General features: G+C 35.7%; 1 protein-coding gene and 1 pseudogene across 1 annotated transcript; one reads left to right on the top strand and one right to left on the bottom strand.

Moving 5' to 3' along the window:
• Positions 1–51: 51 nt before the first annotated feature.
• Positions 52–22,948, bottom strand: LOC147549358 (oligopeptide transporter 5-like). Its single transcript, XM_086669855.1, has 6 exons — positions 22,515–22,948; positions 21,092–21,189; positions 20,258–20,830; positions 19,716–19,980; positions 9,222–9,404; positions 52–793 (listed from the first exon to the last, which is right to left on the bottom strand). Exons 1-6 carry the CDS (start codon positions 22,887–22,889, stop codon positions 173–175), a joined length of 2,115 nt encoding a protein of 704 aa, XP_086525981.1. The 5' UTR covers positions 22,890–22,948; the 3' UTR covers positions 52–172.
• On the top strand, positions 16,223–18,919 carry LOC147549359 (4-hydroxyphenylpyruvate dioxygenase pseudogene; annotated as a pseudogene).
• Positions 22,949–24,200: the final 1,252 nt, after the last annotated feature.

Below are 24,200 nucleotides of genomic sequence, written 5' to 3'. Positions count from 1 at the left end.
TCAGCCGAATAAAAAAATATGTGGACTCCGAGACTGTTTAAAGACCTGAAATTGATTTTAAACCCATGCAACCATTGCCGATAGTGAAATCCAACATCAACATATAGAGTATTAGTTAAACGAGCACCATAATAGTTCTTGAAATATCCTAAGAAATATAATGTAAAAAACCTTAAAAAACTGGACATCCTTCAACTGCAACCCCTATAGCTGTAGGGCATAAAGCCAAGGTACAATGATCATCTGTTTCCAAACCCCACCATGCCACACCATTTATATTATTACTTTGGAGGGCAAAATAACTCAATATAGCCATGAAAGCAACCCCAGCCTCAAGTCCAGCTGATAATACATAGGTATGGCTTGCCCACCATCCTCTATACGTTTTATATATATAGAAGTTGAATAATATTCCAACAAAACCCCAAGAAAGAAAGTTAATTGATCTTACAAGAGGCATACCACCTGCACCTCCAATAATCACAACCATGTTTATGTCTTTGATCCATTTCTTTTCGGGGAAATATCGTGATAATACCCAAACAGGGACAGGTGCAATTAACCCGATAAGGAAAAACCAATTAATTTCCGAGTATAACCCTAGTTTTCCAAACATACGTAGTGGCCCGATGATGCCCCATATAATCGACGCACTGTAGAATAATTTGTCACCAGGACAAGTCCATGGGCTTCCCTGAGGTAAGTGTAATGGATCACATATGTTTGGAATTGTTGTAAGTAGCCACCATGACGTTGTAAAGTACACAGTAGATGCAACAATTGTTCCTGTTAACTGAGTATAAAAACCAAAATAACACAATGTGAAAATTAGACAGTGTTAAAGGAACGGCGGACCCTTACATATTAACGGAAAAAACTATTGTAGTCATGCTACAATTGTTAACATAAAAGAACAACGGTCCATTCCATATTAACGGAAAATAATCGAGTGTAGTCTTACTACAATTGTTTTTAAATGTACGTACTATTAAGGTCACACCACCATCTTTGTTTGACTAAGTGATGGGTCATGAAAATGTCCCATCTAAGTCGTTTAATTTAGTCAAGTTAGTCGGTTTCGAGTCTTTATTATAATAAAATGGTTGGTTTTCTTGATTAGGTGTCTTTTGCGGAGTTAGATGTGAAAAACGGTTAAAAACGAGGAAAAGATGCATGAAGGGTATTTTGGGTCATTTGAAGTCAAGGAAAATCTGGTAATTTGGCCAAGGTTAGTACGTGGTTGAAAAATAGAGGTCGAGACGAATTCGTAGGAGAAAACGAAAGTCAAATCGGAGTCCGGACGAAGGAATAAATCAAGGTCAAAGTTGAGTCAAAGGCTGTTGACCAGGTGGGACACATTCGGTAAACATTCGGACGTGCGGGATTCTGCGGGACACGTGGCGCTCTTTGGAGGACAGTACATCTAATTCCCGTGTTTTCGCTTAAGATCGAAATGGCCCTTATAAGCATGATCTGGTGTAGCCCGTTGCAAATTTCCTCCGTGGTCCCAATCCCATGTTCTAATCTTGACCGTTCCCCTCCGCGTGTCCCAGATCGACGGCTGCTGACCATCCCGTCCTTTATTTATTATTCCGTGTTACCCGAAGCTGTGTATTACGGTAGTCCAAGACGCGTGTCCATCTCTTGTCCCTCCAGATCCGCGCTCTTCAGGATCCGACGGTTTCTGAGTCGTCCCACTTTGTTATGCTACGTCCGTTCACACCCTAACGACCAGATTCTCCACCTCCTTCTCTAGCCGACACGTGTCCATCCCACCAGCTTCACAAACCCTAGCCGCCTGGGTTTATCCTTTAAACCCTCCCAAATTCCAAAAGTGACCCTCTCTTTTTCAGCTTTTACCATTTGACCCAACCAAAACCCTAACCCAACTCTATAAATAAATCTCTTGCTCCTCCATTAAAAGCTAGACTTGCAAACCCTCTCAATCCCTCTTCTCTATTCCCATACCTTTTCTTTCTCTACTTTTCTTTCTCTAACCCTATAATCTCCTCTTACCTATTTCTTTCTCTCTTCTCTACTACTAAATCCATTTTCTTCATTATTTTTCCATCTTTCTCTACTACTACTTCTTCTCTACCACTATTCTTTCTTCCATTAATAGTTTTCTCCTTCTTCCTTCCATATTCTTCTACATCTTTATCCCCTTTCATCTCTTCTTTCTACATCTAATTTCTTCCTTTTCTTTCTTTTTCTTATTTGGGTGGCAATAAAATAGCTATTACTTAGATTTCTTGGAGTAAAATTCTTGAGCACAAATGGGACAAATCTTGGACAAATTGGAGATACATGGGGATATGGAATTTGAACATTTTTGGTGATTTCTTTCCATTAATTTCTTAGTATTTTCATTTATTTTACAATGTCAATGAATGTTATTCTAGATTCCATGTATAGTTAATTTAGTCATCTAAGGTTGTAAATGAAACCTATTTTGGATCTTTATAATACTTGTTCTTGATTAATTAAATCCTTTGATGTGCTTTAATGTATATTGATTGTTTATCTATATGGATTGGACTTTCTTTCCATTACTTATGCCTCATAATTAGATATTTCATACTTTCGTTAAGTTGTTAGATGGAGTATGCTTTTTAGATGATGAATAATAGTTAAGTGATCCGAATCTTTATAAGGAAGACAATTAGAATTAGTGATTATAAAATTGTTTTATCTAGAACATCATCCGAAATCTAAATAGTTCATTATATTGGATCCCGAGTAAATACAAAAGAGATTTAAGTAATTAAGTGCTTGTTTATAAAGTGAAATTATGCGGTAGATTTCATAACCTTAGATATCCTCTTACCTCTCTCTTAGATAGTTTATTTAGTTTTATTCGTTTTCTTATTTCTTGCAAATCAAACATCAAATTTATGAGTGGGGTGTGTGTGTTAGTCTAAGTTAGCTATTGACATTTTGATTATTGGGCTAAACTCGCCGTCAATATCCGAAGTTAGCTACCTATTCCTTGGGACGATTTCCCGATTTACAAATTATACTATAACTTGACCCTGTATACTTGCGGGAATAGACCTATTTTAGGCCTATCACTAAGCATTAGGATGTTAGTAGTTACTGTATTTTACTAAGTTAGTAGATAATTTTCAGTTTTCTTTCAAGTCATGTATTCGTAGTCTTTAGGAGTTAGTTTCCTATCATGCATTCCTAGTCTTTAGGAGCTAGTTAGTCAGGAGTTCATCTTACTTATGTTAGTAATTTGCATGTTTAAGGAGCATAACTCTGCAGTTGTAAATCATCTTCTCAATAATAAAAACTAAGAATGTTTTAGTGAGAATTTTTGTCTACCTATATTTCTTTCCTAAATATTGCGGTTTCATAGCAAATTAAGTGATCTTCAAGTTATTGGTGGGACTAAAAGGCAGAACTGTCAAAACTACAATACTTGGTCTACATGTATGATGTCTTACATGCATGGTCAAGATTTATTGGAGGTTGTGAATGGTAATGAAATCAAACAACCAAATGCAGAAGACACAAATGGTACATTAAGGAAGTGGAAGATAAAAATGGGCAAAGCAATGTTTGCTTTGAAAACAACAATACAATACTCCCTCAGTCCCAAAAAGAATGACCTAATTTCTATTTTGGTTTGTCCCATTTTAGTGTCCTATTTCTAAAAATAAAGAAAGAAACTTTTCGCTATTTCCAATAATACCCACTGCTATAAATTTAATGACAACTTTATTTAAAGATAAGTTCAACTTTTTCATTGTAAATTATAATAGTTAACGAGGATACAATTGGAAAAACCATGTTATTTTTGAAAGTCAAACACCAATTAATGATGTTCCCTTAATAAGTTAGGTTTTCAAAATAGGTCATTCTTTTTGGGACGGAGGGAGTATGATGTTTTAGAGATTCTCAGAGATGTCCAGATTCATTAAGAAGCTTGTGAGACGTTTACCAAACTGTTTTCAAAGAAAATGACACTAGGTTGCAACTACTTGGGAATGATTTGTTCTCAATAGCTCAAGGAAACGTGACAATCGCTTAATATTTCCACAAAGTGAAGTCATTATGTTGTGAAATCTCTCAGTTAGACCCACAAGCCCCTATTCATGAAACCAGGATAAAAAGACTAATTATCCATAGTTTTTTTTGGATTCGAATAAAGTGGTTTCGTCGTTGTAGCACAGGGAAGGCAAAATCAGCCATTACTGTTTGGTTTGAAAATTTGCTTGTTGGTGAAAAAGTCTTAGATAATTGAATGAGAGGAGTATTCCTTAATAGTGAAGATGAAGCACTTTATGACATAAAGAAACAAGAATCCCAAGCAATATGATAGTGGTTTTTTCAAAAGAAACAAGAGTTATTTCCCGAAAGGCCTCTACTTTGTGACCAGCTTCCCGCATAGCCCCTTACTTTATTAAAAATATCTAGATGACCCCCTTTTCCCGTTATCGTTAAATGTCCGTTAACTCACTCTCCTCCATGTCATCACCTCTCTCTGCCACGTCATGTCTCTCCACCTCATCATCTTCTCTGATAAGGTCGTCGGCCAATCAAAATTTTCGGTGACCTTCATCCTTAAATTTTTTTTCTCTTCCTCTTTCTCTCTCTCCACCTCACCTCACCTCTCTCTTCTCTGACGAAGGTCGCCGACCGGAAAATTTTTGCCCAGTGACTTTCAAGCACCAAATTTTTTTTTAATTCTCTTCTCTCTTTCTAAACAATCCGGCGAAGGGGTTTGAAGGTCGCCGGAGAAGAAAGAGGTGAGGTGGAGAGAAAAAGAGAGATTCTTTTTAAGGATGAAGTGTTGCCAGAACTTTTGACTGACCGACGACCTTATCGGAGAAGATGATGAGGTGGCAAGAGAGATGACGTGGCAGAGAGGTGATGAGATAGAGGCGAAAAAGGAGGTCATCTGGGTAATTTTGATAAACTAGGGGGGCTACGCGGGAAGCTAGTCACAAAGTAGGGAGCCTTCCGGGAAATAATCCAAGAAACAATGACAAATCGAAGAATAAACAAGGCGAATGGAGTAGTCGTGTTGGATGAGGTTCAAAAAATCGAAGTCGTAAGGAGAAATTTGAAGGAAACTATTTTGATTGTCGGAAGAAGGGTCACATGGCAAATGTTTTGTCGAAAGCCAGAAAATCAGTAGAAGGTAATACTGCTACGTCGAAAATTGCAGAATAAATGAGCTTGGTCTAACAACAACAACAATTGAATTAATTGATTATGAGAAAGGTTGGATTGTCAATTCGGGTTGCTTAAATCATATGACTGGTTATAAAGAGAAGCTGCAAAAATTATCTGAATAAGGAGGTATAGATAGTCATCTCGTGGTGAAAGTCAACAACTCGAAGTTATCGATAGCTTACATCGGTAATACGATGGTTTATTCTCAATACAGTGACAATGATGTGCCGCATCGAAATCTCTATCATGTTCCATGTATGAAGAAAAATCTTTTTTCAATAGCACAATTAACATCTTCGGCCATTTTGTTCTGTTTGGTCTCAAAGATGTGAAGGTGTATCGCAATACTGAAGAAAACCCACTTATGATGGGAAAAAGACTTGAGCCAATCTATGTTATGTCTGGGAAAACTGCATATACAGAGAGGACAAGAAGGAATCAGACAATCAGACAACGAACCTATGACACATGCGCTAGCTTGAGTCATGTTAGCTACTTTATGGTGGATATGAGACGAAGAAGTATGTGTCAAAAGGACTCCCTCAACTTGAAGTAGGAACATATTGTGTTTGTGCATGATACCAATTCGGTAAAGCACATTAGCTTACATATGAAGAGTCCACATTTAGAGCAAAGTATTAGAGTTAGTTCACTCAGATGTAAATGGACCTGTAAAAAAAGCTTCTATCGGTGGGATAAAGTATATGGTGACTTATATCGAGATTTTTCTAGGTTTGCATGGATTTACTTCAAAAGGAAAAGTTTGAAACACTGTCAAACTATAAAGAGTTTAGACTGCAACTGGAGTAGAAGTTACTAAGCAAATTCATCTCCGAAAGGATAAAAGGGGAGAGTATACCTCAAATGAGCTTTCTTATTTTCTACGAGAACAACGAATAAAAGATCTATTCACATGTGTTAAAACTACGTATTAGAACAATGTCGCAGAAAGGAAAAATAGACACCTTGGATGACTGTGTCAAGGTATGCTTCACGCAAATAATGTGCAAGGCCAAATATGGGTTGAAGCAATCAAAACTGTTGCCTATGTCATTAATAGGCTTCCTCAACAAAGGTTAATTTTTTTAACACCCTTTGAAACATTGTTGAATGTGGTGGTCCTGAAACATTGTTGAATATGCTCAAATTCTGTTAGATGTAAGGTGGTGGTGAAGATACCGGTGACGATGAAAATGTCGAAGACTATGTAGATCAAAGTTCTTAGCAAGCCGGTGTGTACCAACCATCAAATGAAGAAGGCCCTAGTGAAGACTATGTATATCTGAAATATGCAAATGTTGTTATTACATTAGAAGAAGAAGAAGAAGAAGAAGAAGGTACAAGAGAACTAGAAACTTTTGAAGAAGCATCTCAGATGTTTGAACAGAATAGATCTATCGAATAGGAACCACTGGATCCAAACAATATCAAACATGGGAACTTGTTCCAGAACTAGCAAATGTGAAGTCAATTTCATGCAAATGGCTTCACAAAACAAGGCATTGCACTAATGGATCAATTGGGAGACACAAAGCACGTCTAGTAGCTTGCGAGTTCTCCCAACAATATGGATTAGACTGTGAAATTACTTTTAGACCAGTTGCAAAGATTACAACAGTAAGATTTTTACTTGCACTTGCAGCTCTGGAAAATTTTAAATTGTTCCAAATGGATGTAAATACTGCATTCTTACACAGAGTCGAGAGATTTACATTAATTAACTATTGAGATTTCAAGGTCAAGGTCGTCCAGAATATGTAAGTTACGGAAGTCGCTCTATGGATTAAATCAATCACTAAAAGCATAGCATGATAACATTGCTGAATTTCTAACTCATTGTGGTTCTTTGGTCACAAGTGCATATTGTAGTTTGTCCGCTAAATCAGGTGGAGTGAAGTTTGCTATCCCTTTACTATGCGTGGATTATTTAATCATCACGGGAGATTGTGAAGAATAAATTCTCCAAACAAAGGAGAAGGTCATCAATTTGTTTTCGAAGGAAAGAAATTGGACAACTTAAACACTTCCTTGGGCTAGAGATTGATCACACTAATGAAGGCATGTTTCTTCACCAAAAATATAATTCTGAAGATCTATTAAGATATGTCTAGAGCACCCTTGATTATGGCATTTTGTATAAGAAATAAAGAGATTGCAAACTAGCTGGTGTTGGTGAGGCTAATTATGCAGGTGATCATGATACTCGATGCTCAACTACTAGGTATGTGTCTATGATTTGACTGGGAGTTGTTTCTTGGTGTAGCAAAGGGCAACCAACTATAACGTTAACATCAGCTGAAGCAAAATATTAGGCTACAACTATGGCAGCAGAAGAACGAACTTGGCTTATACGTTTGTAAACTAATTTGTGTCGGCCAACTACTGAAGCAATTTTCTTGCACTGTGATAACCAATCAACGATATGTTTGGCTGAAAGTCCTAATTTTCATGGAAGAACTAAACACCTAGTGTTGCATCATCATTTCCTAAGGGAGAAAGTATTGTCAGAGGAGATAAAACTAAACTATATTGACATAAATGATTAAGTGGGAGATTTGTTTACTAAAGGACTGAGCACCAAGAAGTATGAAAACTTCAGTCACCAACTCGGGATGGTAAAAATAGATGTTGCTGGTAAGGGGGATATTAAAGTCACACCACAAGTTATTAGTTACTATATTTAACTAAGGTGTCGTTTGGCAACCAAAAGTATAAGTACTTTTGTTTGTAGTAGAAGTTATTTTGCTTTAAAAAAGTAAAAAAATTTCAAAAGTATATTTGGCAAAAATGTTACTTATAAGTGAAAAAGACAAAAAGTTAGTTTGGTAATCTAATTTACTTTTGATAATTTTATTTTTCTTTTACTCATAGAGATACTTGATTTTAATGAATTTATCATTGATTTCTACGAATATTCTTGTATACGAAGTGGTGGTGATATTGGTGGTAGTGGTGGTGGCTGTGCGTTGAAGGTATGGTTATGGGGTTTGGTGGTGATTGAGATATGACGGTGGTCGTAGAGGAATGATGGTGGCAGTGACGTTGGTGGTGGTAGAGCTATGGTGATGGTAGTGGTGGAGGTATGATGATGGTAATGGTGGTGGAAGTATGGTGGTGGTGGTGGTGTGGTGGTTGAGATACAGTGGTGGTGGTGGATAAGGTATGTGACTGGTAGTGACAGAGGTATGGTGGTGGATAAGATATGTAGGTGGTAATAATGGAGATTTGGTGGTGGTGGTGGTGGTGGTATAGTGGTAGTGATGGAGGTATGGTGGTGGTAGTGATGGAGGTATGGTGGTGGTGGTGGTGGAGGTTAAGGTGCGAAGGTGGTGGTAGTGGTGGTTGAGGTATGGTGGCGGGGGAAGTGCAATTGTTGAGGTGGTGGTGGTGGAGGTACAATGGAATGGTAGAAGTTTAGTTGTGGTGGTGAAGCGAAGGTAGACGAAGAAAAAAAATTTATCAAGTAAAATTTATGTACGAGTTGTACATAAGTTACTTTACTTTAAAATCAAAAGATAAAAATTTTAACTTCAAGAGAAAGTCAAATTTTAACTTAAGTGAAGTCAGAAATTTTCACGTTACTGAACCAACTTTTTTACTTTTCTACTTAAATAAGCAAAAAAGTTACTTATTTTAGTGTTACCCAAACGACACCAAGTCCGATCATACCTTTAGTTCTGATTTTTGGTCATGTGTTCCTAGTCTTTAGTTGTTAATTGTCACTCATGCATTTCTCGTCTTTACAAATTAGTTAGTCAAGAGTTCATCCTACTTTAATGTTAGGAATTTGTCTATTGAAGGAGCATAAATTTGTAGTTTTAAATCATCTTCTCAATAAGGAAAACGATAAGTGTTCAAGTAAAGAATTTATTGCCTACCTATTTTCTTTGGTCAACACGTATACAAAAGGAAAGGCTAGGGCGACAAATAATTCTAAAAATAAAAATCAGTGGTTATTTATCTCAAAAGTGTTGTTTTTTAAGCATTTATTCATTAAGTGCTCTGGGTTAAAGCATAATAACACACGAAAAAAATACCTGAACAATGAACATGGCTCTTGGGGAGATCTTCATGTAATGTCCTAGTTTGAAATCTTGAAGAAATGTGATAGCTTGAGCCATACTAATGGAACCATAAGTCTTGAAAGCCATATTTGCAAGAGGTCTCCCAGGGTATAGATATCCAATAACCAATTCCGTGATCACATTCAGTCCTGGAGTCTACATATATTTAAAAAAACCTAAATTACTTTCCAAGTATGAGTTACATGTATGTAATGGAATCTAAAGCACTCCATATTGTGATAGTGTTATGAGATTTGGTCCTTTACCTTTGCAGATCCAGAGGTAAATAGGTAAAACTGTAGTTTACTAGGCCTTGATATGAGAGAAGGAAAAACAACTGTCTGGTTAAAATAATTTAGTCTAACAGAATAGGCCCACTACAATGTTCTATCTTCAATAAGTTATTGCCTACGTGCATCTGATTTTTTATTGCTTTGATTACCAATTTTTTATAAGTTAATACAACTCTTAGTAAGTGATAGTTGACTTCACAAAAACTCTTTTATATAAGTTTTACCATATAAGATCTATACGACGTTTTCGTTACAAACAACTATTTATGGCGAAGTGGCTACTGTTAATAATCATGCTCTTTCTGTGCTTATGGAGCATGGTTTTTACGTGGCAACAACGATTAGATAATTCATGCGCATCTACTGCCAATGCATATTTTTTCACTTCCACTTAGTTTTTCGGATTTACAAGACAAATTGGCAATATGTTAGGGTTAACTTTTGGTAAGTAGTTGAAGAGGATGGATGGATTACTTATTTGATAGCAAGGTCGATGGATAAGTCGAAGCTTACAAAAATGTGCAAAATCAGTTATCAAAGAGACAGAAAGATTATCAAAGAGAAATGATAAAGAGAGAGAAAGAGAACATGAAACCATTGCTTTGGGTTTTTGCAGGTTCGTACGCTATCGTCTCTGTTCAATCATTTTTCTTTTAATAACTCGTTATGTGTTAAGAAAATAATGTTCAAGCAAATTTTGCTATTTCTACTTACTTGACATGGATAAATGGATTTTTGGCCGGTTTATCTTGATGATTATTTGATATTTCTTTTTTGGCTCATAGTTTATTACTAGTTTCTTTTTCGGCCTCATAATTTTCATATATTAAAAAATGACCTTATTTTTTAGGATCCCCAGTTCCCCTACTACTTTCCCTCACTCTAAAACTCTCTCAATTCCTCTGAAACTCTCTCTCGCTCTAAAGCTCTCCCAATTCCCCCTCGATCAAAACTATTTACAGAGTTACTTTGGCTATTTACAAAGTTCAAAAGTTGGAACTTTTCACTTTCTCTGTAAATAAGACTTTGCTACAGAGCACACAAGGACTAAATCAAATTTTAATAAGAATCAGACAGAAAAAAAAATATTAATTATTGAAAGATATTTTATTTCCTTCATTCCTAAATCCCTCCACCAACACCTTCCACCACCCAACAATTGCCACCACAACTATGAACAATCAACTCACAATCACCTACTAGAAACATTAGTAATGGAAGAACCTAACACCGATGAAGGTACATTAATGGAGGAGCTTGGTGGTCAAGAGACTTCATTAATGGAAGAGTTTGATACTGAAGAACTCAATTACAACTCTTCATTGGACTCATATAACAACATTCTAAGTCAAGACATAACTTTAGAGATAAGACACTACAAAAATCGCGAATATTGCCGACGGCCCTTACCGACGGACAAATGTAAAGGTGTCGCAATAAAAAGAACTTAGATTTCTAGGTCAACATTCTAAGTGAACAACTCAAATTTTTGGTGAAATAATGCTTAGAACGATGAACGTTTTCGGTCAATTTGATTTTTAATTTTTCAACATTTTCGGTCAATTTGATGTTTAATTTTTCAATATTTTCGGTCATTTTAATTTTTCAACATTTTCGGTCAATTTGATGTTTAATTTTTCAACATTTTCGGTCAGTTTCATGTTTAACTTTCAGCATTTTTGGTGGGGGGACCTATCTCTAAAATAGGGGTTTTATTCTAAATAACTAATAAGTTGTGATAAAGTCAAAAGATTTGTAAATAGTAAAAAGTAGATCTGTAAATAGCCGGACCTGTAAATAGCACTTAGTAGCTCTGTAAATAGCACCCGCCTTCCCTCTCCCACACTCTCTCGCTCTAAAGCTCCCCTCCCTCTCTCTCTCTCTCTCTAAAACTCTCTCATTTTTAAACAAACGCATCCCTTCCCCCCTTTCTTTTTTTTTTTTGTTGAACTACCCCCCTTTCTCTACAAACCAATCTCATCGTATTGAATGACTTAGCTTTATTTGAATTAAGATAATCATTAGGGTTAAGAGCTACAAATTGACCAATGGAAACTGACCTTGCTTGACTTGGATTGGAGTTCAATGTGGATCTTATGGTCCACTGATCGGAATAAACATATCTGGATTAAGCCTAACTCGAATTAGTCATCTCTCTAATTTTAAGACAATTGGTAAGGGGAGCTGGAAATTGTTGTTGGGGGAGCTATCATGGTTGGGGAGCTATGAAGATTAGTAAAAGGGGATAAAACTTTTGGATTATTATATTAAAGACCTTCTATGTTATAGATTTTAAATGAAAAAGTCATAATTTGAAGAATTGAAGTGTAATATAGTCAAATATCTCAGAAATAACAAAAAGAAAAAAAACGCTTTCTTCTTCTTTCACTCGTTTTTACTTCTGAATTCGACTCTCCCAATATCCCTCCGGCTTCTCCTCTTGCAATATCTTTTCTTCATCAACTACAAATTTCCAGTACTTGTACCCAAGTATTTTCTCTAATGAAGAAGACATCAACTAAAATCGAGACCCTATTTTACTTTTTTCTAAATAGAGATATCTAATAAATAGAGGAATTATTTTACTTTTTTCCTAACCTGGGGGGGATTTTTATAAACATTTCTCCAGGGAAATTGCTGAACGAACCGAAAGATTCTGCTTTTTTTTTGGGCAATTTTTTAAAGAGGAAGAAAGAGAGTGAATGTTTCAGTTGTTCCTTACAAAATGGGAGATAAATTCAGAGTTTTTGATCAGGATCGTTGATACTTTTTTTTTGAACAATTTGATCGTTGATACATTTCAACTGTCCAGGTAAAAAAAAAAGTCGAGACTTAAGTGCAAGTTAGGGTATGGTGAAAGACCGAACCGCAAACGCCCAACTTTGACCCTGCACAGTGCACACGTGGATACCCAGCGACACGTGTCAGAACACGATTTGTTAGGTTTAGCGTAGGTCTAAAACTTTGGCCTCATAAATCATTTCTCGTAAAAATGAGAGCGTTTTAGAGAGAGGGAGAGGGGGAAGTGAACTATAAAAGCAACCCTTCTTTAAAAAAAATTACAAGGGCACCCCCCTCCCCCCCCCCCCCCCCACTTAACAAATTAAAAAGACCCATTAGGTAGGCTACTATTCCCTTTTTTTTTTAATGGATTACGTTCTACGTTAGTCGTTACATGACATTGATACATCACCAAAATGTGATAAGCACAATAATCGCCGAAGTTAAACTAAAAATGATAGAGGTCTAAAGCACAACAACATAATATGGAGGCCTAAAACCTTACAAACTTGTTTATACCTTTAATTAATAACCCAAGTTCAATAACCATGGAGTCCACTTTCTGTAGGAATCAGACATGGGACTTCCAGGTTTTTGGAATCTATTTAGCGAGAGAACGCGATTTGGATTAATTATTTTTAACCCCTGTTTTCTATATTGTTTCACGTATCACCCCAAGATTTTGACCAAATCGTTGTCCACCCCTCTATTGTTTGCTACTTCAAATTTTGACTTTACCCCTGTAAATCCTTTTAGATTTTAAACTACTCCAAGCGCATATTGTTTTATAAATAGATAAGAGACTTCAACATTTCTATCAACCAACTTTTGGGCACTCTTAGCGGCAGCATTCTTTAGTCACTCTCAAAATCATATTATCCTTCAATTAAAAAAAAAAATCATATCATCCTAGAGATATTTCATCTTATCATAAGTCTAAAGTTTAACCACTAAATCAATTTTACATGATTCCCTCGCTAATGAGTGTTTGTTTCTTTTCTTTTTGTACAAATCTTATTTGTCTAAATCCAACTCATTTGAATTTGATTCGTTCAAACAAGACATGTAGTAGATTGGTTGTCGATGTTTGTCATAATTTGGAAGAACGACGTAGTTTGATTAAGTAAATTTTATTTTTTAGTTTTTAAAAATACTTATGTCATACTCAAATTTATCCGAAAATAATAATTTGAGTGTCTCAGTTAAATTCATTCTTGCTTTTTGTAGTTGAAAAAACTATCCATTTTTTTTTCTTTTTAATTTGTTATGGAAAATGAAATTTGGACCAGATGTTATAAATTTCAACTTTTAAAACTTGCACGTACATTTTGTGTTAAAAAGATATTTTTTTTAATGCTGTTAAAAATATATTTGTATTATCATATGAGCTTCCAAAATAGAGAAAAATGCAATAGTTCTTTGAAGAACTTTAACAACCATATAAGCACTCGTCGAATCTAAACCCGAAGTTGGTTCATCAAGAAACAAAACAATAGGATCATGAATAATATCAGTACCAATTGAAACTCGACGACGTTCACCACCTGAAACACCTCTATGACCTTCATCACCAATAACAGTTTTAGCAGCATTTCTTAACCCTAATTGATCAATTAAAGCTTGAACTCTAGCTTTTTTCTTAGACTTAGAAAGCGAACGAGGTAATCGAAATTCAGCAGAAAACATTAGGGTTTCTTCAACAGTTAACATTGGATAAAGAAGATCATCTTGCATAACATAAGCAGAGATTACCTTTTGAAGACGAGATTGTAAAATTTCACCATTTAAAGTAATTGTTCCTTTTAAACTTCCTTTCGAAATTCGATTACCAAGAGCATCAATTAAAGTTGATTTACCAGATCCACTAGCACCAAGAACAGCAAGAATTTCACCATCTCTAGCTTCACCAGAGATATCATTCAACAGAGTCTTTTTATTAGGGTTTACTACCATTGATGAATTGTTGTTATTGTTGTTGTCATCATCAGTAGTTGTTCCAAGTTTGTTTTTTCGACGAAAACAAATTGGAATATTCATTTTACCTTTAGTTTTAACACTATAAGTAAGATTATTAAAAGAAAGAACAAATGGAACAGATCTTGGAAGTCTTTAAGCGGGGCCACAGTTCGCTTCGGCTTACCAAAGACGCTCGGTTGGTCCGTGATGAAATGATTAATGGAGATGAAGATAACAACAAAAAAAATAGTAGTTTAAGTTTTAAAAGACACTTGGTACAAATTTTACTCAACTTCCTTTAAAGTTATATTCAGCACTCTATTTTTCGAGCAGGGTGCTATTCTTCTTATTTTACATTTCTAGTTAAGCTTCCCTTTATTTGCTGCAAGTATCATCATTCTGCTTAGATTTTGTCTCATTTCGCGGTTGGGTTTTCATCTTAGAGGTATATACTTTTGGTTTTTAATTTTTAGTCTGTCAATTCAAAATTAATTGGCAGTTAATGGACATTATATGCTTGGTTGCTAGTTACCACTTCTTCTTTGTGGGACTATTCTCACACGCCCCCTCACGTGTGGCTTGATTAGCCTAACACGTATTTTTTTCGGGTGACATGGAGCACGTGTGACTTTTAAGCCTATCACGTGTTGATGGCGGGCATCCCCTTAATGGGCCTTTCGTCCAAGAGATTAGTGGGCCTAACGGCCAAGTTATTACATTAGCGTAGTTTCCAAATTTTAGTATTTAGGGTTTCTATGTTTTAGTGTCTTAGCAATCAAGGAAAGTATCCTGTAGTTATCTTCTTTCTTTATTCGAGTCTATCTAGGAAAATACAATCTCTATGTAAGAGAAGTCCAGTCTATCTTTGTTAACCAGATCAGAGAATATTATCAACCAAGTTTATTATTAATCAAGTTTATTGTTTATCGTTATTTTATCAGTTTTATTTCGTTAGTTTAGTTTATTAACAATGGTGGATTCCATTACTTTTACGCTTCCGCAACAATCTACATCACCTATTCAGAGCCTCAAGAATCTGGGAACAGATAAATTTTTTTTAGATACTTCTTATCTTGAATGTTGGAAAAATCTTCCACGTTTAGGTTGGGATCCTTTTTGAGACGCACAACAACTCTATGTTGATCGAAAAGATCAATATAAAATTAATGTCGTTTCCAAGATACCTATATTCGATTGTCAATATCATATAGATTTTTGGATTCAACAGATGGAAGATTGGTTTATAAACCAAGAGGTTTGTGATGAAGATAAGGTTTTTATTCTTGAACAACACTTGTCTACAAGAGTGTACGAAAAATTCAACGAGATGCAATAGAGACTCATTGATCAAGGTACATCATTCATAGATAATTGGAATCAAGTGAAAAGTATTTTTCGATATGTTTTTCTCCCTTTAGATGAATACTTGTCTTATGAAGAATCTCGTATCCAATTGAGCAAATTTTCTGAAATTCCTTCACCCGCCGTGCCCATATTGTTAAAGGAAAGATTATTGATAAAAAAGATATTAGTTTTTCAATGACTGAGGAAGAAAAATCGACAAAAGAAGAAGGAATTCAACTGAATAACACAAGTCCGAATTATTTATTCGATCCGCGTATAATTTCGGGAGAAAAATTAGTGGTTTCGAATCATAAAATTCCTCCGACTCTATCTTCATTGGTTTCCACTGCTACAAGTCAAACAATAACTAAAAAAAGAAAAACAGTGAGGAAGACTGATTTTGGGTTAATCGAAGACCTAAAAATAGTGGACAACAAACGGAAACAGAAAGGTGGTAGTAATCAGAAAAAAGAAAAACGTGACCGGAAGAAATCTGGTCCTCGTTTGCTTTCTGCAATTCGAAAAGATATTGAGTTCTTAAACTCTAACCCTAAAAACAGTGATGATGAAGAAATTGACTTTGAAAAAGAAGAGAAAAAAATGGTGGAGAAAGGCAAGAATGGTGAATCGGGATTCAAATTAGTTGGATACAGTAATTTTGTCCGTTCTAATCCAAAATCAGATAGATTCAAAGTTAAACGATTACATCACATTGAGTTTTGGTGTACTGATGCTATTAACTCCGCTCGTCGATTTTCATGGGGTTTAGGTGTGCCGATTATAGCTAAATCTGATTTATCTACTGGAAACATGACGCATGCTTCTTATCTTCTCCGTTCCGACGAACTTAACTTTTTACTTACCGCTCCTTACTCACCGTCAATCGCCGGCAATCAAACGAACACTGCTTCAATTCCGACGTTTAATCATTCATCCGCTAGGTCTTTTTCGTGTTCTCATGGACTCGTTGTTAGATCCATCGGAATCGAAGTTGATGATGCTGAAGAAGCATTCAATGTGAGTGTTTCAAATGGTGCAAAACCTTCATCATCTCCGATTGAAATCAAAACAGGAATTTTCATATTTGAAGCTGAACTTTACGGTGATGTTGTATTACGTTACGTAAGTATCAAAAACCCTAACCCTAATTTAATATTTTTACCAGGGTTTGAACTAATGGATGAATCATCATCGTTTAAAAATCTTGATTTTGGAATTAAACGGTTGGATCATGCGGTTGGTAATGTTTATGATTTAGCTAAATCGGTTGGGTATGTTAAATCGTTTACTGGGTTTCATGAGTTTGCTGAGTTCACATCAGAAGATGTAGAAACAAGTGAGAGTGGGTTGAACTCGGTTGTTTTATCAAGTAATGATGAAATGATTTTGTTACCGATGAATGAACCGGTTTATGGAACAAAGAGGAAGAGTCAAATACAAACTTATTTAGAACATAATGAAGGTGAAAGTTTACAACACTTCGCTTTGGTCAGTGGTGGTATATTATTAACATTGAGAGAGAGGATAAAAAGGAGTAGTGTTGGTGGGTTTGAATTTATGCCTTCACCACCACCTACTTATTATAAGAATTTGAAAACTAGGGTTAGTTTTATGCACGGTGATGAGAGTGTGGGTATGAGGTCAGAGATGACGGCATTTGTATCCGTTAAATTAAAGAACGAAGGAAGGGAGGAAGAAGCGGGACGACTCAGCTTTATATGCTTTGCACATGACGTATTTGATGAGCATCTTGATGTTGATCATTCGAATTACATAAGTATGTCTGTTGATGTCTCTACCGTGTTCGAAAAATTGCTCGTTAGAAAGATCAATGGAATACTTGCTATATTATCTTTTGAAAACCGAAATAGTGAAACCTCCATGATCTTTTCTTTTGTTATACTGGCTAGAGAAGTAGCTACATTGATAAATATTGGCATAGTTCTGGTTTCTAGACTTCACAAAGATGAACATGAGAAGTCAGTCAAAGTTGTTATACAAAGGGAAGAGGCAGTCAAAGTTATAATTTTGAAGAAATTTAAGGTTGCTTTTTCCATACGGAAGAATATGGCGTTTGTGGTCTTTTTCGTCAGACTACAAGATGACGGGAGATGTCGAAATCTCTTGGATGATTATTCACTACTGTTCCGTTCGAGTGAATCTTCACATCATCAGTTTCAGATGATCATTGGTGACTTGGTCCATTTTTGTCTTCTTCGGTTTTTCAACAAATTTCGTGCAAAGTGGGAACTAAGGATCGCCTTCGAACTCGTCACCAAAGTTATCGTCAACATCACTGATATATATCCGTATTACCTGGACGATCCGCTTTATGACAACACCAACTTGGGGACAAGTTGTTCCGCAGCGGGGGAGTATGATGGCGGCCATCCCCTTAATGGGCCTTTCGTCCAAGAGATTACTGGGCCTAACGGCCAGGTTATTACATTAGCGTAGTTTCCAAATTTTAGTATTTAGGGTTTCTATGTTTTAGTGTCTTAGCAATCAAGGAAAGTATCCTGTAGTTATCTTCTTTCTTTATTCGAGTCTATCTAGGAAAATACAATCTCTATATAAGAGAAGTCCAGTCTATCTTTGTTAACCAGATCAGAGAATATTATCAACCAAGTTTATTATTAATCAAGTTTATTGTTTATCGTTATTTTATCAGTTTTATTTCGTTAGTTTAGTTTATTAACAATGGTGGATTCCATTACTTTTACGCTTCCGCAACAATCTACATCAGCTGGTATTCAGAGCCTCAAGAATCTGGGAACAGATAAATTTTTTTTAGATACTTCTTATCTTGAATGTTGGGAAAATCTTCCACGTTTAGGTTGGGATCCTTTTCGAGACGCACAACAACTCTATGTTGATCGAAAAGATCAATATAAAATTAATGTCGTTTCCAAGATACCTATATTCGATTGTCAATATCATATAGATTTTTGGATTCAACAGATGGAAGATTGGTTTATAAACCAAGAGGTTTGTGATGAAGATAAGGTTTTTATTCTTGAACAACACTTGTCTACAAGAGTGTACGAAAAATTCAACGAGATGCAATGGAGACTCATTGATCAAGGTACATCGTTCATAGATAATTGGAATCAAGTGAAAAGTATTTTTCGATATGTTTTTCTCCGTTTAGATGAATACTTGTCTTATGAAGAATCTCGAATCCAATTGAGCAAATTTTCTGAAATTCCTTCACCCGCCGTGCCCATTATTGTTAAAGGAAAGATTACTGACTGGGGAAGAAAAATCGACAAAAGAAGAAGGAATTCAACTGAATAACACAAGTCCGAATTATTTATTCGATCCGAGTATAATTTCGGGAGAAAAATTAGTGGTTTCGAATCATAAAATTCCTCCGACTCTATCTTCATTGGTTTCCACTGCTACAAGTCAAACAATAACTAAAAAAAGAAAAACGGTGAGGAAGACTGATTTTGGGTTAATCGAAGACCTAAAAATAGTGGACAACAAACGGAAACAGAAAGGTGGTAGTAATCAGAAAAAAGAAAAACGTGACCGGAAGAAATCTGGTCCTCGTTTGCTTTCTGCAATTCGAAAAGATATTGAGTTCTTAGACTCTAACCCTAAAAACAGTGATGATGATGAAATTGACTTTGAAGAAGAAGAGAAAAAAAAAGGTGGAGAAAGTGTTCTTTCTTGGTAATCTCTTGCTTAGAAAGTATTTGATTAAATGTTAATTTGAAATTAGAATGGTTCTCTTAAAGTGTTGGTATTAGCAATAGTAGTATTCATTTTGAAATTATTTTGTGGGAAGTTATCCATTGTTCAAGATGAGTGCGGATATTTTTGTGCCATATGTTTTGTGTTTTTCGAAAATTGTATCTATGTCTGATTTTCATCGTGACGGAGGTACGAGCTATACCCAGCAAGGCCATATGTTTTGTGCCATATGTTTTGTGTTTGTGAAATTATATACCTTGATATAAAATTGTCTAGGGTATAGAAACCGCATTTGAAATTAAGAAGAGTTTATGGGATTGAGTTGGACTATTGATTGACGTTAACAAGAGAAGTCACTTTTTTTTCTTGAGATGGACTGATGGAGTATATATACCTGATTAGTAGTAGCTGAGATGACACCAATGGGTAAAGTGAAAAATATTGCTAATCCACATGTGAGGAAAATTCCCCAGTATGGGAGCTGCAATTGTTTGTTGAAGCCTTCACAAGTGAAGATAGCAAGGCCAACCATTGAAACTAAGATGATATGGAACCACCATTGAGGAACTGATGGGTATTTACTCATCAATCTACTATGAACATCACCGTCAGCGTTACGAACTACGTCTCTCGTTTCACTCCACATTTTCATAATAGTTCTACCACAAGCAACAACAACAAATCAATAATGTGTGAATTAGTTTATGACATAACGACTAATGCGTATATAACCATTTATAAAAAGTAACAGAAGTGCTACTTGATCCGAAAATCGGGGCCATCCACAGGCCAAAAGCTAATGTGGTCGGCTCCCGCTGGTCGAACATGTGGGGAGAAAAATGTTCGGATCAATGGTAGCCAACCACATCAGCTTTCATCCTGTGGTCGGCCCCTATTTTCGGGCCAAATCGCATATCTTGTAAATAGAGTACATACTTTCCATGAAAGAGAACAACATGAGAGATCGAAGCTGAAAGAGTTCCAAAGCTCAAACCATACGACAATGCAAATAAAGTACTCAAGTGAACTTTGCTATAACCCTCATAACCAACTTCATCCATCTGAAATGTTTCTTGATTGAGAACTCTTGTGATATTATAAGCACCACCAGTAGAATCAAATAGATTACTAGAAACCATAGGAAATCTTTTCGCTCCGAAAGAATCAGACCAATATAAAATCGGAGTAAGAACATAAACAACTAAGAAAAATCCAACAAGAACATTAGCAATGGCAAAAGCAGGTGTAGCTAGAGGACTTCCTAAGAAACCAGCAACAGTATTCCAATCAAGAGCGAAGGAACCGATTCCAAGACCATGAATACCCGAACCGATTTGATGAGCAGTTACTGAGTTAGTCCATATTAAACAAGCAATGGATATAGTTGATATAGAAGGGAAGAAATAACCAGGAATGGTGTAGTATGAGAAACTTAATACTATCACAATTAAGAAGAATTGTAATCTTGTAAGTTTTCCCTTTGTTCTCTTGTTATCCTCATGTAATGCCCTGAAAATCATAAACAAACAACAATAAGGTCATTATATTATGCAATTCTTTCCTTCAAGTTGGTTTTAGGGAGAGTTAGGCCCAATTGGCTCTAACACATGGAATCAACTAAAACGAGTCTCTCAGATACGGTTGGTCGCGAGGACTACCTAAGTCATGTGAGGAAGGGGAATGTCGAACGACTCCAACCTTAGTTTGAGGGGAGGTTAGGATATCTCACATCACCCGTGCAATAGAATTTGTAATTGTGGATGAGATTACCTGAAAAGAGAGACATCAACTAATTTTGAAGGCCACCACATGTAGGGAGAGTCCACAAGATATTTCCTGAATAGACCAGCCCATCCATAACCCAACATCTACACCACATTATATTAACCACACACAAATGAAAAAGAAGTTACTACCTTGGTGAGAAATACAAAAAACATCAATAGTGAAACCCCAATGCAAAAGGGTGGTAGATAAGATATATATATATATATATAGAGAGAGAGAGAGAGAGAGAGAGAGAGAAAGAGAGCGATTAAGAGTTATAAACAAAGACATAAACATCTATTTAACAAAACATAACTTGTTTTTTTTTTTTGGGTTAAAAGACAGATACATCTGTATAACAAAACATAATTTGTTTTGCTAATTGGGACAAAATAAATGTTTGCTTACTTCCTCTCTCCAAAATAAATAACCCTTAACATTAAACATTTAGGTTTACTTGATTTGAAATAATCTCAATGTAATCCAATGGCTTAGAATGAGAGGGGCAAGAGTAATGAGACAAAACAAAATTTTTTTTCCTTATTATTACAAAAAAAAGCTGGTGGTGTATTTAAATTAAAAGCTAAGGTTGAGAGGGGTATTATTGAAAGACCTTTTTCTCTCTCTTTCTTCTCATTGATTTGTCTCGCACGCTTCCGTCTCCTGATCTTCTCTCTCCCATCCACTCTACATTATTTTAACTTTATCACCGCAGCAAATATGTGCACACACACACACACATGTAAAGTTTTCAATGGAAGTACCGGTGCCTGTGGCACCGGTCATGTCGTATATAGATAAAGATGTCACTCTCTTCCACACGCACACGCGCACACACACATAAACACATACACATACACACACATAAACACATACCAACATACACACACTATCTCTCTCTCCTCACTACTCGCCTTCCTATAGGTTTTTTTGTCAACTGATATTCATTTTGTTCTTAACCAATGGATAGTATGTATGGATCTCAACAAAAAAAAATGGATAGTATGTATGGCCTTTAGGGTGTATGATTGACTATTGTACTCATCTCATCATGTTGTTTCAAAACTAATTAGCTTTAATCCCTCCACAGTAATACCTTTTGTAATGTCAAATAAGGGAAATCTCTTTTCTTGTGTACTTGCCTACTTGGAACCATACCCTTAAAACCTTTTCTAATGTCAAATAAGGGAAATCTCTTTTCTTGTGTACTTGAACCACACCCTTAAAAGACAGACCAAATTAGCCCTAAATATAGGGTTTGTAAAACTGCTGGTGCCTACATAGAGTCAGTTGACAGAGCCCATCTTTAGGCCGAATAGAGAGCTAACCTATAGGGACCATCTTCTGGCCCAACCCAATCCACACCCCCAACAAACTTAAAAGAAATGAAAAGAAAACAAAATACATCAATTAAGATGAAACATACCTGAGTAGTCAGGACCAACAACAGAGCAGCAAAAGGATGAATTTCCTTGTGATAGAAAATCTTAATAATTGTAACTAAACCGACTCCATAAACAGGAGTTGCTCCAGTACTAGCAAATATACTAATCAATACATGCTCTTTAATATTGAACGGTCCTGGGTTAAGTGTAGGCGACCATCTTGTCATTGGGATACGTAACGTTTTTGTCGGTAATGTGGCTGCCAATAACTTTCCCACTGGGAGAACAGCAATTTGAACACAAACGGAAGATATTGATAGTGGGTTTTGTCGATAACCGAAGAATTGGTTCAAGAATGCTAAAACTATACAACTTGTTAACCCTAATAGCCATGTTCGAAATGTTAGACATGGCATTTTGGGATCATCTGTGATTGGAACGGTTAACCTAACTTGCTCAATTGGCGAGTCATTGATTTCTTCTGCATGCAACAAAAGATAAATAAAAAAAAATGTAAGTTCATGATGTGTTTGATTGGCTTTTAATTTCTTCAAAAATATAAGGTGGAAAATGGAATTTTCTTTATAAGAACCTTAACCATTGTGAGGAATAAAATATGTAGCCGTTGTGGCTTTATGTGAAGATGTATTTTGTGACTATCCGACTGAATCTCGTTAAATGCGGTGCCATTTATTTCATATTCGTCTATATATGATTGTTAAACTTAATCATGACTTTATCATATCTCATCTGAGTCTTAATTTAATCGAGACTTATATCGTGAAACCACCTTTGACACATTACTTTCGTGCATCCTCTTGATTTGACATGGTATCATGAGCGGGTTCATCAATCTTGTTTCATCGAACATTTTTTAGCTTATGCTATTAAAGGCGTTTTTTTCGTCGTGAACCGATAACTTTTCAATCTCTTTGTGCCGATTTAATATCCACTTGTGATCACCTCCATCATCTTCTTGAGAATACTTATATATGGTTTTTTTTTTATGAGAGATACTTATATATGGTTTGATACTTTAATTTTGTGAAAGATTATGTTTGCCCTTTTGGGTTGTCACAAACCGGTCTAAGGTCAGAGAAGATTGCGTTATAATGTGCTATACATACAATGATGATACAAAGCACCCGAACTTCTATTCACCTAAGCGGTGACTAAAGTGGAAATCATCAATATCAAGTTCCGTCTAAGAACAATTTTCATTACAGTCAGGCAAAGTGGAAGGTGCGAAATCAATTACTGTAAGTCGAGATTACAGTTTCGAGATTTAGTTTCACTTCTAATCCTAATTCAAGGTTTCGATGCTTTTCTGGTCAAGCTGATTTTGTAACTTGTTCCGTTTAATCTAGCCGATTCAAGTAAGCCGCAATTTTAGGATATGTGATTTCACTCTTTTCTTCAAGTTAGACACTTCACATTTTTCGTGCTCCAACTTGTGGAAGGGGTGTTGAGATAAATGTGTAAACACATGAAATGAGAGATGGATCGAGATGAGGAGATCCTACTCAATTAAAGTCCGAAGATATTCAAAGATAGATGAAAATCCACAAGATATAGTTTCATGTATTTAGAATATCTCATTTAATCATTTAATATTATTATTAGACAAATATTATCTTGTTTCCTAGATTAACAAGGAATACTCGGAAACTTTAATGCGCCCTATAATATGAGTTGAGTCATATAGTTTAATTATTCGGTTATTTTTT

This window comes from Eschscholzia californica, unplaced genomic scaffold (assembly GCF_041429995.1).
Source record: "Eschscholzia californica isolate CP2 unplaced genomic scaffold, dmEscCali1.0.p SCAF_3, whole genome shotgun sequence".
NCBI classification, from domain to species: Eukaryota; Viridiplantae; Streptophyta; class Magnoliopsida; order Ranunculales; family Papaveraceae; genus Eschscholzia; species Eschscholzia californica.
The sequence above is the reverse complement of the archived record's forward strand: the minus strand, read 5'-3'. Positions and strand labels throughout refer to the sequence as shown.

Coding starts and splice junctions, on each gene's coding strand:
- LOC147549358 (XM_086669855.1), bottom strand. CDS start 22,889: ATGCCATGTCTAACATTTCGAACATGGCTATTAGGGTTAACAAGTTGT. Junction 20,831..21,091: donor GTTGATGTCTCTCTTTTCAG/GTAATCTCATCC, acceptor TATGATTTTCAG/GGCATTACATGAGGATAACA. Junction 794..9,221: donor GAGCCATGTTCATTGTTCAG/GTATTTTTTTCG, acceptor TTTTATACTCAG/TTAACAGGAACAATTGTTGC.